The sequence below is a fragment of the Centrocercus urophasianus genome, unplaced genomic scaffold (genome assembly GCF_019232065.1).
Source record: "Centrocercus urophasianus isolate 14NV4802_14NV808 unplaced genomic scaffold, USGS_Curo_1.0 seq_14, whole genome shotgun sequence".
NCBI classification, from domain to species: Eukaryota; Metazoa; Chordata; class Aves; order Galliformes; family Phasianidae; genus Centrocercus; species Centrocercus urophasianus.
This window is the reverse complement of record NW_024884586.1, coordinates 3,148,213-3,168,813: the sequence shown is the minus strand read 5'-3', so window position 1 is coordinate 3,168,813 and position 20,601 is coordinate 3,148,213. Positions and strand designations below refer to the sequence as shown.

The following is a 20,601-nucleotide window of genomic DNA, read 5'->3' as shown; positions in this document are numbered from 1 at the left end:
GTCATGTTCAACGCTTTTCAAATAAGAACTCAGCATAACATTCAACCTTAAGATATTAGCACAGCAATAGACAAAAACAAAACTTATTAAAATTCTCAATGTAATATTAATCCTGTCCCCAATTTACTTTTTTGGCTTTAAATGGGACTAAACAGTTTACAGTTGTCCAAATGACAAATGTTTTCATTTACATATTCTGAAAATCACAAGAGAATTATAGGCATGCGTGAACACATCACTTCTTTTAAGCTGTAGTTTTCAAGTTTAAGAGAATACTCCATAACTTTCAGAATTATTATCTATAAGGAGCCTTGCATTCTTCTTAAAAAAACTTTTCCATTTGCATTAAGTAAGAGACATTTTCTAAACACGTGAATAAAATTCCATGACTAGTGCTGTTGTATAAAAAAAGACTGTTACCTGACATTCTGATTGCCTTTCATAACCATTTCAAAATGTTCCTTTTCACAGTTATTGGAAACTGGAACAGAAAAGAAGAAAAAATAAAATATTTATAATATCAGAGTCAGATTTGGGTAGAACATACTTTAATATTCATGTACTTCTGACTGCTGTTTAATATGATAAGTGAATTATGTGATCAGTTCATCAGTATGTATATTAAATGTGTGTGCTATTTTCTATTCTGGGGAACATTCTTTGTCTTTGTCTTAACTAGAACTTCTGTACTGTATATGAGGAGCCTTTCCAAAACATTTTGCTGAATTGGTTATATTCCCTTGGAATTATAGACATGTACAGACACACTGCACACATCCATACACAGGGAACATCAGGAGTAATCCTTTGTGCTATATAGCGTTCACTTGGCAAAAGCAGACCCACAGTCTAAGGCTCAGGAAGTTTTTGCAGTCTCCTGTTCCATGCTTAGAAGCCTCTGGATAATTCTAGTTACTCAAAAACAGGAAAGAAATTATGACTCTCTTAGGGACAAAAGCTACACTGTATGATCCTTTATACCCTCCAGCGTACGTAACGTAAAAACATATTAATTCAAAACTATCCATTATATAAGCATGTAAATAACCACAACTCTTGACCAACACTAGGCACAGGCAATGAAACAACTTTGGAGAGATGGACTAGGGGCAAGGATAGAATAGGGGCAGGGATGAATGCTCTAACAGGTGCTCTTGTATAGAACAGTCCACTGACATCGCCCATAACAACTTTGTTACAAATTATTTCAACATGGATAATATTAACAAGAAAATAAAGCAAATAGGTCTACCTGGAGACAAGTGTGTGCTACCAAAACACGCTTTTTTAAAGGAAATCTAGCTGGGGTCAATGGTCCCTATCCTGTTGTGTAAGAGCAATGTACCTTCATGATACTCTATCACTGTTCTCAGTCACTGAGAACAAAACAAGACAAAACTAGTAGAAGTGTATTTCATGTTGTTCACCTACAACCATTGCTCGGTTGAAATTTAGTAGATTAGAATCTGCAAAGAATTACTAAAGCATGACTGCATACTGATCTGAAGCTCTTGCTGCCCTTTGTCAAAACAGGATTTTCCAGTGGTGCTGGAATCCTAATATTAATCAACTTTTCCATCACCTACTTGGCTTATGAGGAAGCATACTTATACAAATTTGAGAAAGACATCAACCCAGAGGAGTTGCAAGAATGTTAAAAACTCAAAACTTATCTTAATACATCATGGAAAAACCTCCAAAGTCAGCAGGAATTAACTGAGACAACACCAAGTACCACGTGTATGAAGGAAAGTGATTGAATTAGCATAGGAAAATGACTGACTGAGATGAGAACTGTTTTGTAGAAATAACTAAGGGTGAGTGTCGTACTATTCACTATATGTAAGTTAATCATGTAATGAAGCTGCAGAAAAATGGCAAATGCTGCCCACTGCCTGTAGTGAGGAATATAAAACACAGGAGCTGCTTTGCTCAGTGCCCCAGAGGCCTCAGCTGTAACACTGCATTCAGCCCTGGGCTGCACAGTAATTGCAGAGCCCAGACATTACACAACTGCTCATCTCCAAAAGACTTAAGCCTAACTGAGGCACAGCTTTTTAGGGGCACAGATGATCCTTGCTACTCACACAGCTGATTGTGGCATAATTGTCACATCTTGGCATAGTACATCTAAGAGAAGACAAACTCATCTACTTGGCTCACTGAACTACGTCTTCTTTGTACTAATTAGAATTCTTGGAATAAAAACACAGCATGGAGATAGAAATATTAATTCATCTTTTTCAGGGAAATGCAGCCAAATATTGGCATAAGTCACAGAATAGCAGTTTGATCCCAAAATCCCTTGCTTGCATGAATAGTTCCATTGACTTTTAGAGTTTGCAGGAATGAGGTTGTACAGTGCAGCACAAGGCTGGTGGCAATTTGCCCACATAAAGAGTTAAATAAGGTCTAATTCCCTATTAAGACTAAAGAAATAGGCCTTGGCTGAAGGGAATGTTCCACAGTAGACAGAGCCAAGCAAAAGCACATACTGTGCAATATATTAACCTCACAAAAATTTGCTCTGCTACTGACATGAAGGACTTAGCAGAAGGCACATCACATTTTGGAAGTAATTTTTTTTTTTTTAATTGAATTTGGACTCTCCAAACCAGCTCTTCAATAGTCATAACTGCAGGTCTCATTAACGGGAGTGTTTCTCAGAGAACTAATACTCCAGGTACTTCACACAGATGCATGTGTTTCTGGCTCAGAGCTGAAGGATGTTACAGATTCAAGGCATATCATTTTCAAGTTTTTTTCCACAAATGAGATCAAATACTTTTCCATTGGATTAAGTACTTGATAATTGAAGCTTGCTGGGGAAGCACATTTATGAAAGTACATCAATATGCAAACTGCTTTGCAATGCTTGTAATGTACAGTAACAAGAAAGAAAAACCCCAAACTTAAACGAAACAATGAAAAGCCTGTTACCTTCTTCATTTCTAAGTGATCTTATCCTAGCATTCACAGGAAGAAGAGAATTGTTGCTGAGCAGTTCAGAAGGAGAAGTACAACGCTGAGATTTTTTGACCGAAAGATTAATAGGTTCTTCCAGAACGTTTTGCATAGAAAGACTTAATTCATTCACTATATCTTGCCCTGCTGTAGCCAAGCTGTTTTCTGGCTGATGATCCACAGAATTGAAATCTTCATTTTCCAGCTTCAGAGGAAAAAATATTAAACCCAATTATTAATTTTCTTAATAAAAATAACAATGCAATCAGTCTTTAAGTATCAGAAGAAAATCATACTTATTGAACAGCTTTTTTTACATGACTAACTACAGCGTGTGCTATCAATGAAAACGGATTCCATTTCAGAGAGGAGTTTGAGTGACTCCTACCTTGCACTTCGTGCTGCCCTGATGTGCATCATCTGGTGTGAGGGCAGTAGAAATCCCAGGGTTCAGCTCAACTGGAGCTCTTCCCAGTGCCAAACTGTAGCTAGGCACTGGCTCTGGTGGAGTATCACAGTCACAGCGGGTGCTTGGGGATGGGCCAAGTGCCACAGTGGCTATGCCTTGCACCTGTGGGTCGACCGACCTCGATAATCTTGAAGGCAGTTCCATTTCTAAATCGCTTGAAAAGCCCACAACGCCTAATGATGCTGAAGGCTGGGAAAGGAAATAAAAACAGTTTGGTTAACCAGGTTTTAGAAGTAAAACACTGCTGTTTCTGTAATGGTTTAGACACCGCTATTGTTAAAGAAGCAGTTGAGTCACAAGGTCATGAGAGTACCTACCATAATCCAATACCATTTCCAGAAGCTTCACAGTACCCCTATTGAAACTGAAAACTATAAAAGGAGGTGCCTAGGTTACTCCTCTGTGATTTACAAAAATTGCCATCCTTTGATCACTCCAAGGGATTCAGATTTTTAACTCCCTACAACGAAGGGGAATATGGAGAATATTGAACTTACGTCTATCTTTGATGTCAACCCTAACTTCCCTTAAGTCACACCCGGAGAAATATGATTCTGACCAGAAATTTCATCATTTTATTCAGAAATTGTCAGATAATTTTACTTAGAATGAAGATTTAGAAGAACTAAGATTCAGATCTGACATTAAGTGGATGAAACTTGTTACTTTACGATGCTAAATACTTTATGGTAGTAAATCTGTCCCATTTAAACTTAAGATACTTGCCCTTTAAATATCGTAATGTAAAGTCGCATTACATGTACTAAGAAGGAAAAGGGTCTACAAGTGTGGCTGCAAAAGAAGTGGAATAGCCTACTTACTGAAGCCTCTACAAAGGCATTTTTAGCAAAATGCACATGCTAATGTCTCATGATTTGTCACTGTCAGAAACACTGCCATGCAAAACAAAGGAAAATCCACTCATGTACGTGACTTTCCTAAGCTGCCTTACATCCAGGAACACGTGGCTGAACCGAAATCAGGTCTCTGCTAGCATCCGTATGAAGCAAATACAAGCAGCCTTAAGAATTATGCAGATCTGTGTCATTTCAATATGCAGTTTTCCATAGTTCATTGGTGTTTCATTACCCTTGAAAATCGACTGAATAAATCCTTTTTTGACTACAATACAGTAAGTAGTACTTATTACAAAATAAATCAAGACAAAAAGAAACTTGATGATTGCATCTGAATCGGAGTTGTCATTTTTATACTGATTTTTCCGCTAGGGGCCTATGACTTAGAATTGAATTCGAGACCTAATTCCTAGATTTAATTAGCATTTTTCTCAACTGTTACTCCAGTTTGGATTTTCACTTTGTCTATCAATCTGGCAGTGGTAAATACATATAGACATATAAACATACTGAGCTGTCAGAAGTGCCCGTGTAAATCCTGCATAGTGCCAAAGACATCAGTCTCAAATCTCTCTGCCTGCAATGCATGTCACCTATGCTAAGACAACATTCTGCCCACTGACATCAACTTTCATTTAAGGAGGTAATTTTATTTCCTTTTCCTCAATTTGCAATAAGTGCTACAGCATTGGCCACAGATTTGGGATCACACTCAGTGAGACAAAGTGGCCTGCATTTGAGACAAAAAAGTCAGTTCTTCTGCAGTGTTGGTAAAGGTATGTGCCATTCTACCATCAAATGTAAGTAGTAAGTAGTAGTAAGTTTTAGCAGTTCTGGAGGGGCCTTTTCCACCAGAGATCTTACTGGGTCTCCACAGCCAGAGTATTAGACACCTTCCTCTTGAGGTCACTTTTCCAAATCTAAGACTTCTGGACTAGAAAAAATCTTGGAACCAGCAAGATTTAGTGATACGTGTTCTTCCTACCTCACATTCGAATAAAAAGACAGAACACAGCATAACAGGAAATGCACTGATGGAGGCATCGTTTTCCTTGTCTCCCATTCCTCCATTGCAGAGGTTTAGAACCCAGTCTTAATGGTGACACATAAGGATGACCACAAATACTACAAGTGTTCAGTTCATGCCATAATTTGTTTGACAGGCTCCTACACGTGGCGTGCAAATGTGGTATCAAGAATGCCCCAGAGAACACGTACTCCTTTTCATTCCATCACTCTTTATCACATGGCTTTTTCAGATGGTAAAATGAATACGTGAATTGTGCTTAAATCACATACAGAAAATAAACAAATAAGAAACAGAATTCCTGCTTAAACTGAACAGAGGGACTGTAATCAGCCTTGCCTTTTCCCCTTATTTCAAAGTCCACTGTGGGTACTACTTAATTCCCTGGGAGGCAGTTAAATTCCTATTTAGCTAGATTCTCCAAAGTACTGGGGATCCATAGGAAATCCCTAATGATGTGCTCCATTAGGAATGGGCATGCTGGGTGCACGTGTGGTAAGAACATCACCCAGAGCTGTACAGAGCATTCACTAGAGACCTTGTGGCTGTTCACTTCTTCTAATCATTACACACATTGTCCTTTAATTGTACTATAAAATTGTGCCATCACGTGTTACATATCGAGGCCTCAACCTGTGATGGTCTGCCTATGCATAACTGCAAAAGCTGTGGGTAAAATGTTAGCTCTGTTATATAAGTAGGATTACTTCTGGCCTCAGAGAGCCAAGTTTACTTACTGGGAGCAATCATTGGGTCTACTCCTACTGAAGGAAAAAGAAATAGATATACACCTAAAATTTTATTACAGCAAATATTGTTAGAAAGTTGAAAATTAATGGCATTGGATGGCTATATATTTCTTACTCTTCTAGCTGGCATCAGCTTCTTAAGAGATCTCTTCGGATTATATAAGCTAATATAAAACCTTACTCTTGTTAAAAAGAAAAAAAGAATAATGAGGCCATCAAACTGCCATCTGTCTTTCCCTTGGGGCAAAAGTTAATTTTGTAGTTTTCTTAATGATGAAGCAACATTATGATCTTTCAGTGCAAAATATTAAAACTCACAGTTAAGAACAGACACATTCCATCCTGATCCATGGAGCTGCTGTCAAGTGTGAAGTGAACAATGCACTGGGAACAAGGCTCATTAATAACCTATTAATTCACTCCCTAAAATAATCATTTCTTTTGCCATTAGCAAAAATTTCTCTTCTCCCCTGACAGTTCAGATAGTTTTTGCAGACGGGATGCCTTTAAAGAAAGAATTGATCTCTGTTTTATAAAAGCTCTATTGCTTTTATATCGCACCCTTTGAACAACAAGCATTAATTATGCTCTTGGGTAGATAGTGGCTTCAGCTAGGTTAATTTTGAAACTTTTGACATTTTAATGTACAGCCTGGCACATCCAACTACATCTGTGATATTATAAATAAAATTCTCATTGTTTCATAATTAATTTTGGTCTGATGATCCTTATAGTATAATGGCAGTAGCATCACCACCCCAAAATGCTTCCTATCACAAATTCCATAGCTATGGTACTGAAAGTTAAGAATAAAGAACATGCAAAGTGCCTTCAGAGAACAAAAAATAAACACACTGTTCAGTTCAAATATTTCTTTGATCACTCTTGCATTTAAAAATGTCCAGTGTAAACATGCAGCACTAATACAGAAGAATTCTGAGAAGCAAGTACTTACCTTGAAACACTGGGATTAGGATTTGTTAGGATTGTTTTGGCAAAATCTCAAAGGCTGTTGACATTCAAGTGTCACAGATAAAGAAAGCTAAAACTAGGAACCGCCAATTCTCTTTGCTATAAGAGAAATAACACGCTGCAAATGCTTGCAGAGTAATGAACGGCTGCTATTAAGTGGAGCAATCCCCCTGGCAGCTCGTTATGCTAGGAGGTTAAACAAATGTACTACTCCAATCCAGTTGTTTAACTCACCACTTACAGCGGCACTGATAACACAGTGTACACATGCTTCCTTTTTCCTATTTCCCCACTTCAGAATAGAATCCAAAGGATTTCCTTTCTGTTTTTATGAGAAAAAGAATCCAAAGCTTCCTTAACATTTTGTCTGAATAAATTGGAGCTGGCTTAAAGTGGAAGGAGGAAGAGATTGTATGGAGCAAGCAGCATCATGTTTTATTTATTCTTTTTTTCCAGGTCAAAGCAAAAGGTTTCATTAAATTAACATTCTGGGAAATGTACCTAATTGCATTAAGCATGAACACATCTGTTCTGTAAGCAGCTCAATTCTTTAAGTAAAAAAATATTCTGGTACCTTAGAAATTTGCATGACCGCACATTCCAGACTGCTAAAATCATTTATTTCATATCTGATCCCCTTAAAATTGCCAATAATTAGGAAAAAAAAAAAAAAAAAAAAAAAAAAAACAGCAATAAACTCACTCCACACATAAGCTCAGATAAAAAGTTCCAGGGTGAGGTATTAAGTTATCACTTTTGATCAGCAAGCAATGACAGCATGTTTAGTGCTATACCAATGACAATAAAACCTGTCCCTTGCTCCCTAGGGCTTCCCACAAATTTTACATTGCTTTTGAAGAAAAAAAATAAATAAAACACAAAAACAAAATACCAATAGTAAAGCCCTTGCCACTAAGATGGAAGAGTTGTCCTTAATAAATAAATTCAGGATAAATGCATTGAAGGCAAAATACCCAAGAATGCCACCTCCAACAGATGGAGATCAACCACTCTTTTTGATAAACCTGCAGCAATGGTGATGTTGGGATGGGGATGCTCAAGAAATCCCCACGCATGGAGCCCACAATGATCCACTGTGTCCCACTGCCCATCACATGCCACTGTTGCATACAGTTGGACTAAAACAGAATTATCTTTCAAAATGCTCTCAGGAATGTTCCTTGGATGGTATGGAATTTTTTTATTATTATTTCCCCATTTCATGTCACAGAATGCTGAGACCAGCAGTACAAAGTGAGCTCAAAAATTATTCGACAAATTCATAAAGAAGGGGTCCGTGAACAGCTGCAAAACAATTGTCTGGGTACAACCTGCAGTTCAGAAAGTCTCTAAAGAGCTGGTTTTCAGAAGCAGGTGTGGTGTATCAACAAACGATCAACTTAAACTTGCATGATTCATGTGCCCTTTCCTAAGCATCTGCTATTGCATATGATTATAACTGAGCAGATAACACCATTCCGTAATAATTTACAACTACTGTGTCTGACATGTTCAGAGATTTATTTTAAGCAAATGGAGAAACAAGCACAAGGGAAGAAATCTTCAAAAGCTGCTGAGGAACAAAAACAAACATTAGCTTTACAAATGCTGTCCTGATCCCAGTGTTCCAATGGGCAGAGCCACGAGAGCCAAAGCCCATTATGTTTTTAGGATGAGCAGGGACAGGTAGAGGATGTACCCAGGATCCAACCAACAGCTGGACAAGGTGAGGAATCCTTCCCTCCCAGAAGTAATGTCTCTGCTCTTAAATAAAGGAAGCGATGCACTCCTAGAGTCTAAGGGGGAAAAGCTCCAGCTAGCTCTGCAATAATGACAGAGTACATTGAAACAGTATCTAAGCCTTAAACTATAAATTTATCTTAGATATGCAGTAATAAAAAAAAGAAATGACATTTCTTTAAATATTGGGTACAGCCTTTAGATCCCTTGCTCATCACATTAAAATAGCAGTTAGGTATAGATATGGAAAACAAGGACTGTATGCCCCTTATTATTCCTACAAACACAATTAGGCCAAGAAGAATAAGAAATAAGAATCTTATTATTCTTGCCTCTGCTCCTGAATAGATCGCTCTCCAACACTAAGATAGCAGTTGCTTTGATATCAGTGTTTCTAACTAACACCGACTAGAAATTCCTGCTTTATACTTATGGAAAGCCAAAATTCAGTCCACTCAATAGTGCAGTGCTTAATTTTTGCCCTGACAGAAGCTGAGGTGTCAAGACGTGAGGACTTTTCTAAAAGTGTCTGAAGTGTTTCATCATTGCTTTTCTACTTTGGTTTATAAATGATCAGCTTTAAATACGAGGGGCAGAAAACAGTATTCATCAGAACAACTCAAGCATCCTTGAACTCAGGAGCACTCAGGGCACACATGAATACAATCCCATATACAGACAATTCAACTAGTCATCAGTCCGAAATTATAAATGCACACAGTAAGCATGTTTCACAGTTAAGACACAAGTGATTAATTACAATAGTAATCAAGCTTTGTGCCTCTCTAAAATAAAGAAAATCACTAGAGTAATGGAAGCTGTTTTTTTGTTGGGTTTTGTTGGGCTCTGAGTTTTGCTACATCCTGGTTCACACAGCTTTCTCCTTAAAGAAGGAAGCTCAGCAGTCAAGGTCCACTAGCAGTGCTTCACACAGTGAAGGGTGTCAGAGTTCAGCAGAACTGCAAAATGACGCCAAGAAGTCCAACACCAAGTATTCTTTAAAAGGCAGAATACAATTTTTCTCCTCCTGTTAGCAAAAAGTTTCTGTAGCCATTTTCTCTACCATATTTTCCAAGTGCTATCTGTGTCATCCAAGAACATAAGAGGTGAAATGTTCTGAACATAGGCCATATAGAAAGTGTACAGACACCCATACAGAATTTTTTTTGTCTGAAGACAAGCATGGAAACAGATGACAATGAATAGATACATCCTCTCATTCTTTAAAGAACCAATCTCCCATTTAAACATAGCTTTATTTTTGTTGCCAGCAAAAACAGTCAGATGCCTTTAAGCAGCATTCATGACAAATATATTTCAAGAATTTCCTTACTGTGCTGCTACCCTTCATCATTTCTAATCAGCCATTGCCAGAGCTTCAGGATATTATGACTTCACCCCAAACAGCTCATTAGAAAACATAAATACAAGCAAAGATGGGGGTACTGAAGCTCTTAAGCATCCTCACTTCTTGCAGATACACCAGAAAACCAGTAAAAACTTTAGAGATCTGTGTTGTCTGCAAAAGAATACGTACTTCTCAGTACCACTAAAAAAATTCCCTTATTTTTTTTCTAGGTCTACTCTCTTCTTGCCATCTTCTCAACCTGCATGGCCTTTCTTTCTTCTTTTCTCCTTCATTTTCACATCAGACTACGTTAGTCTCTTGCACTTGTACTTCAGTTTTCTTCCCTATTTCTCACTTTTCATTTCAGCTGTTAGAAGAAGTCTTCCACTGTAGGTCCAGAAGAAAAGGATGGCTTCTTCAACATGCACGTATAGAAAGCTCTGAAAGCTAATCCATTAACATTTATTTTCACAAATAACTTTGTGGGTGTGTCTGCATTACAAGAGAAGGTCGTGGTCTTATTTACACCTTAAGTGTATCTTTTTTTAGTCATTTCCTATGGCAAAGGCAGCCCATTTGCAGACAATGTACATTGCTTTCCTCAGTCCTGTGCTCTGTCATCAGAGGCTGAGCGAGTTCTGTTTCCATATACGAAAGTTCAGAGGCAAAAAACATCATCATCACAGAACACTGTGATGCCACCCACCAAATTCAGAAGTGCCCTCACATTTACAGGATAAGTTAGCAGTTGCAGATTTCACTGTGGCTTCCAAATCTGATTTCTATGCTGCTTCCATACCCTCAGTAATCATTACCTTTCTGTTTCTCTACAATTCCCAAAAGGATCATAAACACATTGGGTCAATAAAGCAAGATAGCCTAAGAAAAGTTGTTAGTTTAGCATGGAAAGACAAGTTTTTCCACAATTTTATACACACAAATTCCGAGAAAATACATCCATGAAACACTTCTACGTGGCACGAGTTGTGCACAGAAATACCAGACAGATTTGAAGTGTACCAAACAGAACATGAAGTGCAGTTTGGAGTATTTTAAACAAACCATGGAGAGGCAAAAGGGAGTTCAGGCACCTCAAGTGCACTGGCCGTATTCAAAGCCAGCAAGAGTCTACTGAGAAAGATGAATTATCTTTTGGTTTTGCTTTTGCATCTTCTTCAATAGCAAGGGATGCCCAGTAGTGGGTGTAAAGGATGGCTATGTCATATGCTAAAATTTTCTACAGATACAAAAGTTTATGGGCTTTCTGCTTATACACAAAGAATGTAACAGAATTGTTGTAACTCTTTCAGACACCACATCTCCACTAACAATTCTATTATTTCCACTATTTTTAAGGATGCCTTTCAGGATTTCATCAGAAACTGAGTCCTTTTTCAAATTCAACTGCTGCTAGTATGGTAGGAGAAAGACCCAACAGTTAAATCACTAAAGACAGGAAGTGACAGAATTTACTCTGTGAAGAAGCAGATATTCTATTTATTCACTATCCATGCTGAACAGTCATGCCAGTTATACCTAAACAACACTGGCTTGTTGCTATCTGGGCTACAGCACGGTGTGTACACATTTCTGGAGGATGTACACAAGGTTAGGCAATGACTGTCTCTCAAGATCTACAAGTTAATTTGCCAACTTTTAGTGTATTTTAATTTTTTTTCACCTTGATTGCAAGTTCCAATATCATCTTATACTCAATATCAAATTATGTTTTCCCATTCACATGTTTATTTTTTAAAGTTCTTTATACCTTTCTCACTGGATGGAAAGTTGATTGTTGCAATGTTGTTTCAGGGGAGCGACTGCTGACATTGATTTCTTCATCCAATGATTGAGACATGGAAGATATTTTGCTTCTGTCGAGAGGAACTACAGGCTTCTGGGCATCAAGTTCAGTGGAATTCTCACAGACCTATAAATCAAGATTAAGAGTTAGTGTTTTCGAAATCTTAGTAAAAACAGTAGCAAACTTGCATCAATACAGCACACACAATACAAAAAAACTGGAAAGACTAACACAACAAAGACATTCAAACTCTAACTGGAGAGATAAATGAATAAATAAAGAGATATTTCTCTCATATATTCATAGAAAAAGATCAATAAACCTGCTGAAATGCATAGGTATTCCAAAAGCCAGGTAAGGTACTAAGGTAAGTCATTCAAGGTGGGAACTCCACAGAGTTTACAGAATGGGAGACCTCAACCACCCTTCCACTGCAATTCTCACTGTTCTGAATAAGTTTCAAAGCCTTCTTATAGTGTCACCTTATCTTACACAGTTTGGATGCCCACTATCAAGCACTGACCCTTTTTCAAAGGCAGGAACTCTGGGACAGGGATTCAGAAGATGAGTTTTATTCCTTCTTTGCTATAAAAATAATGTCAGTCATTCAATTGTTCTGTCTTTCATTTACCTACATACAAAGGATGAATGATGATGCTTTTATCCTCCCACCCGCTGCTCGCCTTGTCTCTTTAGAGAGCCAGATCTTCAGGATCTTGGTTATTTATGCAGCACTTTACAAAAGTTTTGGACAGATCACTGTGAGGCATGAAGCTTCTGCTGATTACTAGCATAGATAAGGCAGCAGAAAGTTCAACCCACATGAAATCTTAAAGGTGTCCCCCATTTTCGAGCTTACGTTGACCAGAAACAACAGGAAAGAACTTTTAAAACTTACTTGTGCTTCATCTTCAATTTGCTGATGAACCGGGGCTGGTTGTCTCACTATGTAATTTATCTGACCAACTATGGTCTGTTGAACATGCTGAGGTGGCTTAGCTTGGTTCAGCTGCAAACTGGACTGCCCTTGGGCCTGGAGAAGAAGCTCCAGATCCTTTTTCATTTCCTCCAGTTCAAACTGGTGGTGCATTATGTCCAGGCTCTGCTGCATGACTTGTTTGTGAGTGTTCTCATATTGACTTGGTGGTGGTGATGCTGGTGACAGCTGCTGCTGCGGTGGTGGCTGCTGCACGTGGTTAGACTTTATCTTCTGAAGATGGCCAAGCTGCACTTGCACAGTCGATGTCTGCAAAGCAGTCTGTGAGCGAAATGGCTGTGGATGGCTTGTGTGAACCTGCTGAGCCTCATGTGATACAACAGCATAGCCCAGAGGCACAGTCTGTTGCAGCTGCTGGGATGGTAAGTGTTTTCCCGTTCTCCCAGATGCACTCTCTGACTCAGACCTTGACTGCTGCTCTCGTTCAGAGTGCGTTGGCTTCAAAGGCTGGGAAACACCCCTTTGCTCTTTGTCACGTTGCTGCATGCTGCACTGCAGGGGAAAGTGCTGCTGATGCAGTTCGGAAGGCTGTCGAAAATGTTGATGGGGGCTTATGTTCTGGTGAGAAGGCTGAGCTTTGTTTGGGTGAGGTACACTGAGGCAGTGAGAGCAACACACAGGAATAGGACACTGAGCAGCAGGGGGAAACTGATGTGGCTGGTTATTCACAGGCTCCAGCTGTGACGCTGGGGAACAGTGCCCATGATACGAGGGTGTCGGTAATCCTTGTACATTGCCATACAGCAGGACATCTGAATGTGAAGTGTGTCCACCTTCCGTAGTGAAACCTCCTGCAAAAATAATAATAATAACAGCAAACTTACTCTCCCAAGATCTTGACAAATTTACAGAACAAAAACTCTAAATGACAATCATTCCTTTATCTTCAGTTCATACATAAATGGGCTCATACCCTACCAAACAATCCTTCAATATACCTTCAAGATAAATTTTTTCAGGACTTTGCAGTGATTTAAAATCACACTAAACTCCTACAGATGTCCATGGTACTCATGGTTGAAATATCAGCAAATGCTTTGAAAAACTACCCCCCACTCACATTATTTTAACTGATGTATATGGCTTATACTTCCACTCTTCACTAAACTAGCACATTTTCCCATCCATAAGTGCAGGTAGAAAAGCCTGCTTTCAGGGTTAAAGTGAGAAAATAAAATAGATTGATGTTATGTAAGAAAGAATCATAAAAGCTAGAAATAGAAATGACCTATGAACTGATCTGTTCTTGTTTTTAGCCAAGAGAAAATTATTCTCTGCAACTCTTCTGCAACTGTTTTACCTCTTCTAGTTTTAATTGTCCCAAAACAGGACGAGAAGAACCCTTTATGCCATTGATCTGCCCACCAAACTGAATTTACTGTAAAAACCCATAGCACCTGGAAAATGTATAACTGGTGGGAAACAAGCTGAAAGTATGCACATTCATTACATAAATAATACTGTCAATATTACATAGTCAATGTCTTAAAGCCGTCTTTGCGCCCATTGATTGTAAGCATCTTAAGCACTTTTCAGATCCCATGGCCACTAAGATACTAACAGATCTGAAGAGTGTGCGACTAGCTACCCCTGGGTAAGGCAGAGAAAATAGCATCAGTGTCACAACAAGTACTCCATTTCAACCAAGGATCCATATGGGACTGGCAGGGTCACAGTGTTGTAGTTGCATAGCTATTGCTTGCTGGGACAAAATTGCATTTCACATGCATCAGGCAAAAGCTAAGACTACTTGGTAGCCAATTATGCTGCACGTTACGTAATACTAATTAAAAAATTATCCATTCTCACAGCTGTTTAATTAAATTTGTAGTTGTGCTCTTACACTGTGATTTTCTAAGACACAAAAACGACATTTATAGAGTACATTCATAGCAATGTTTATAGAGTAATACTTATAAATAATGATGCCTTCTAATAGAGGAAAAGCGTCAAAGTTTTTAGTCACGACAGCATTTCTTCAGGACTGTGACAGATAGAACCTAAACCATGATTCAAAAAAAAAAATGAAGACTCCTTTGGGAAAGTACATGTATGTCTTGTCTGTCCTTGGGCACTTGCCTAATAAAGAACACTATGTTGTTCTTACCAAAATTGGACAGTTGCTTACTCCAGTAGGAGGGATCCCAAGTGAATCTGATCTTCAGAGGAGAGGCTATGTCTGTGTTAGAGTTTGTCTCTAACAAGCGCTGGATCTGAAACACAATCTGGTGACAAATCAAAGGATTATGATTTTATTAACAATTAAAAGATCATGAAAAGTGTTTTATTGGAGAAACATTAAATCCTTAAAACATTTCTCACATGTGCTGCATAATTTCACTTTATTGAGAAAATAAGCATTGCTCTTACCAGTTCTTTACTGAAGAGAAACGGGATGCTGTTTTTACTGCTCACTGCCCAGTTGACAAAGTTCTGCACGTGTTCAACCTGTGTACTTAAAACTGCAACACCTTGCAGTTGTTGCTCCAATTTCTGCTTCCTTTCGTTTGTGATTTTCTGTTAATAATGTGGAACAGTAGGAGATAGTTGTCATCCCTCGAGCAAACATAATGCACACAATCACTGGAGTTACAGCATGCACGTATGCTCTTATTTAGAATCTCTCAATCATCAGTCATAGAGATAAAGCAAATCCTATTTAGCAAAAGTGTCCAAACTCAGGAAGAAAAATGGCTTCTTCAGGAACAAATTACAGCATTCTGGCCTTGTCTTAGCAGAAAAACATAGCACAAGAGAAGAGTAGAAGTCAGACTGAATTTGCCAATGGAGCTTTTCCTCACCTCTTACAACACGTAAGAGAGAAGACCTAAGAAAGAATGCCAACAGAGGGGAAGCACGTAGTGATTCCTCAGAAAGTTCTTCCAGTTTCCAGCAACACATGATTCAGGGACCACAAAGAAACAGCTGTGTTACCACCCTCAGGGTACCTCTATCACATATGCTTCAACTGGACACGTAAAAACTGAAGAATCAAAACCATAGGATATTTTACAGAAAGCAGACCTGAGGATCCTTTTCTAAACATGCTAAGTGTAATGCTAGATAGATGGAGCATTAACATCAAAAGATGTTTTTTAAGTACTCCAGCTGTGCACATATTTCTCTATAACAGCATTATAAAAGGTGGTTAACATGATAAGCAAACATTTTGCTACTTAATCATAAATCCTTGTCAACCATTGATTCCACGTAAAATTCAGCAATAAAAAAAGTATTTGAAAACATAAGCAAAGGGACAATAACATTCACAGCCTATATTCTTTTCATTGGCTCTGGGATTTAATTTTAATTTAGTTTAATTTCCCAAGGTAGGAAAGAAACTAGACTCACTTACTTCAAGTTGTTCGAGAAGGATGTTTGTTCGTTTATTGATTTCATTTATCAAAACCATCTTGGCCATTTTGATTTGATTTTCCACTTTTTTGTATAAATGTTTTACCTCAAGCAACCTGCAGGGAAGAAATACATATCCCTGGATGAGCCAACTGGTGTATCATTTATTCAGTGCTTGGTAGGTATTTGTTACAAGAACTGATCTAAATGTTGACTAAGAAATCCAATGAAAGCTGAACCATTTCCTCTAAGTTCTGCCATTCTTCTCTTCCCATTTTATAGTAACCTTGACTGGAAACACAGTTTGTTCTGAGATTTCTGAAGAACTCAGTTATTTTTGAATCCCTGGAGGCATTCAAGCCCAGGCTGGATGTGGCTCTGGGCAGCCTGTGCTAGTGGTTGATGACTCTGCACACAGCAGGGGATTTGAAGCATAAGGATCATTATAGTTCTTTTCAACCCAGGCCATTCTATGATTCTATGATTTTTAAAATAATTCTTATTTCTATTATTTCAAATTCTAGGTCAGAAACAGTAGAGTATACAAAGAAGTCTTTGAAACTAGCTGTCAGGTGCCTCATAAGGACTATGGAATCTTGTATTACAATGCTGTGAACGTGACATAACTTAAACATAAATTTGATAGTTTTAATCTTCATTTTACCTCTTCTCAAAGAAAAGGAATTGTATCTGTGTTTTATTATGGTAACCTGTGTTCAGTGAAAACAGTATTTTAACTCATATCTCATCTTCTGAAATAAATGCAAAACAATTACCTGTCTTCAATCTGTTTAGTTGAAACCTGAATTCCACTTTTTTTCTCTTCCACTTTAGCTACAACATTTTCCAGGATAGCTCTCTGATTTTGCAAAGCTTCATCAAGAAGTCTGAACCTGCAAAGGAAGGGGAAATCTTTACTGTATGTTCATTTCCATTGATAATGTCTTGCTTTTTCTTTTATAAGCTTAAATAAAGCCTTGTTTACATTTCCTGCTATTATAATAGGTTAGAGGGATTTGGTGTCACCACCGCAGCATTATGCCATTAAGTACAACTGCCCATTGCTAGTCTTCATCTGCTGCTCTGCATTTCCATCGGGTAGAGCTTGCTTCTCCCTGCAGCCACAGACTTCTCTAAGGAACCTGGGCCAGATGCACAGCTCGCAAGGATCAGTTTTGCTTTATCTTTAAAATCTGAATCCCACAGTGAAAGGAAAGGAAGCAGTTCCAGCTGCTCCCTAAAAAATAAAATAAAATAAAATACAATCTAGTTCTGGATTTTTTACTGAACACAGATCACACGTGGCCTAAACATTGGTTTTTGCTCTTCTTTCCCTGGGAGAATATCATAACTGCGAAGACATAGAGGTATTTAAAAGAAAGAGGTCATTCTAGATATCTGGTGGATGGCCAGAAGGTCTTGGTTTCAATGTCTTAAAATATGTTCTTAACAACATTCCTTACCAGCCCAAAAATTAATTATTTACATTGCTGAAGGTTGACAGTCCATGCTGATTAAGGAGTTTATCATGTGTGATTTGATTAGTTGGGACCTACTTGAACTTCCAAACCTGTACACTGAATGCTCAGATATGGTCATTCTTTATTTTTCTGGCCATTACCCAGTGTCTTTGCCTATAGTACATGTGTGAGGGAATTTGATTCTGCAACCCAGACAATCCATTTTAACTGTCACAGGCACTGTTCTTCTCACATTTCTCCTGCCTTTTTCCAAACATTCCTAGGGATCCATTTTAGCCTTTTGTATTTGAAAGCAGAAGTTGTATGCCTGAAGCAGAAAAAAATTAGGTATGTTCAAGTCAATTGCCCTCAGATGGACAGTTTGGGAGAGCAGCTGCCTTCATGTCTGTCCGGACATAACCCTCTGCTTTTTCCTACCACAAATGCCGTGACAGCTATCCCAGATTTAACACCCTACATAAAGGCAGCGCATCTCACAAAAAGTCATGTTGCCACTGTGTATAGATAATTCCTTACATGATTCATACACCTCAGAACTGAATAACAGATTTGGACCATGCTAAGGATGGAGCTGAACTCTCATCTAGAGTCTCACGTTTGTTGGTCATGGGTTGGCAGTTGGACTTGATCTTAGAGGTCTTTTCCAACCTTAATGATTCTATGATGGTGCTTAAAGATACTTCTGTATACTGTGTCTGAAAGATAAAATAATTTGGAAGGAACTGCTGAGAACAGCGTAGAGTTCTGCAGGGGCTGTAACCAACATATTAAGCTCCCTGAGCAAAAGACAATGGAACTGAGTTTGCTGTGGCTATGAAGCTACACTGCGCTGAAATTTCAGTTGATAGGAAATGCAGATGGAACAGTCCTAAATCTGAATAAGATACGCTTTTAGGTAGAATCATGCGAAAGACGAGGCGACTAATGTCTGGTACCTGTGCTCCTTATGGTCTTTCAGCAGGCAGCTGCTGCACGTAAGGATATCACAGGTCTCACAGAAGAGCTTGAGTGGTTCTTGAGTGTGCACTGGACAAAGCAAGGGCAATTCATTTGCCTCTTCTTCAGTCACTGAGGAACATAAAGCAACAGTGTCATTGACCAGAAGTGCTATTGTAGGTCAGCAAAAGTGTTTCAAACTAGTAATTTATAAACCTTGATGTTACTTCTAAAGACTCAGATCTTGGAACAATTTGATTATACAAAGCATGGGAATTTGGTTTGAGGTTTTTGTTTGTGTGTGTGCATGTGCTTTGTTTTGTTTTGGTTTTTTTCCTGCTAGCACCATCCTACAAATTGATCACATCACATTGATCACATCAAAGAGACTCAGGAATTAATAATCAGACCTCTAAACGCTCATGATATTTAAATCCCTCTAACAATTTTGGGTACCTGTTTCATGATTTTCAATGTGCTGATCTTGCAAACCAATTAACAAAACCACACTGTAAAACACAGAAAAGCAAATACATTAAAGAAACTTGAAGTCACAGTGCAAGCAAGAAAATCTTCTGTTTTTAAAAAGCTGTGTGGAATTGTTTTTCATAAACTTAAGTTCATTTTGAACACAACTTCAGCAACTAAAAGATATTGGTATTAAGCACTAATATCTGTTCTTATAATGATTTTCTAAAGATTAATGTGATGAAGACTACAAATGGATAGTGAACATGTAAAGTGGGCACACTCCACTCTGGTTATGGTAGAATTATTTTAGAAGGAAGGAAGGAACACAGTCCACAATAGAATGCTCAGAAACTCTAGAAAATGGCAAAGAAAAATCCCTTGCATTACATTCACAAACACAGCCACATCGATTTTATTTTAATTATTATTTAGCAGATAAGCAAGCAGGTGGATGCTCTTCCACCCATACGGGGTTTATATATTTTATATTTATATATATAAGGAAAAATAAGAAGTCCATAATATTTATCTAAAATTGAGTACAAGTTGGATAAAACCCTTCTAAGTGTTGAGCACATGCAGAGTATGCAAGCTCACAATATCAAGTTATTTCTATTAAACTCCAGCTTATAACAAGATGCTGTCTTAAGGATCGAAGTATAATGAAGCTTAATAACCATTTCATGTAATGATTTCTCTTTCTTCTTTTCTTTCTTTCTGGCAAGGTTTTTACTCTCTGGATAATTGTAATCATCCTAGAGGAATTAGTGTTTTTTTTCAGTTCTGTCAGATTTAAGAGATGAGCAGATCTCAAATGCAAACTGAGGATAAAAATCAATATAATCTAATTACAGCACAGACCCAGAGCCGCTGCCACTAGCAAGTCCCTGATTCAAATGATACACCAGTGGGAACTACCACTGAGTCATGGTATTCTCAACCTATGCTATACTAAGATCAGACCTACATCCCTCTAGTTTTAAAATGAGTTGAACTCTAAGAAATCTGACATGAAACAAGGGCACAAGCCTGCTTGTGCTTTTCCTAGAAACAAACATCTTGATCAGAACTCAAGTTAAAATTGAATAGAATTGAAGATTAAAAAGATGAGAAAACATTTTAGTTTGTGTTTTCATCTTTGTATTTTTACAACACACACAAAACCACAACTAAGCCACAGGTAGATTTTCTTGCTATCATTTATCAACAACACGAGCTCGTAAGCTTACTCAACATGAATTGAAATTATAAACAGTCGGAGCCTCAAAACTGCTTTTCTGATCTTGCCATCAACTCAAGAAGAAAAATGTATTTTCCATCTAATCAGGGTATTTGAGGGGGTACTAGAGGTCTTCATTTTACATTATTCTCTAGAAAAGACCTAGACAATATTTAAATGTCCTCTGTGCTTGTCCCTGGAAGTGTTCAAGAG

General features: G+C 38.1%; 1 protein-coding gene across 4 annotated transcripts in view; it reads right to left on the bottom strand.

The window, feature by feature from the left end:
* Nucleotides 1–20,601, bottom strand: part of TRIM66 (tripartite motif containing 66) — a 43,672-nt gene that overhangs the window by 8,153 nt on the left and 14,918 nt on the right. For 3 of the 4 annotated variants that reach the window (XM_042814684.1, XM_042814682.1, XM_042814685.1), the window contains 10 exons: nucleotides 18,698–18,830; nucleotides 17,058–17,174; nucleotides 16,283–16,397; nucleotides 15,298–15,444; nucleotides 15,035–15,152; nucleotides 12,829–13,718; nucleotides 11,895–12,056; nucleotides 3,353–3,622; nucleotides 2,941–3,169; nucleotides 421–481 (listed from right to left, as the gene is read on the bottom strand). In XM_042814684.1, coding sequence (XP_042670618.1) covers nucleotides 421–481; nucleotides 2,941–3,169; nucleotides 3,353–3,622; nucleotides 11,895–12,056; nucleotides 12,829–13,718; nucleotides 15,035–15,152; nucleotides 15,298–15,444; nucleotides 16,283–16,397; nucleotides 17,058–17,174; nucleotides 18,698–18,830 — 2,242 coding nt within the window. The remainder of the gene's footprint in view (nucleotides 1–420; nucleotides 482–2,940; nucleotides 3,170–3,352; nucleotides 3,623–11,894; nucleotides 12,057–12,828; nucleotides 13,719–15,034; nucleotides 15,153–15,297; nucleotides 15,445–16,282; nucleotides 16,398–17,057; nucleotides 17,175–18,697; nucleotides 18,831–20,601) is intronic. The other variant, XM_042814683.1, reaches the window with a different exon arrangement.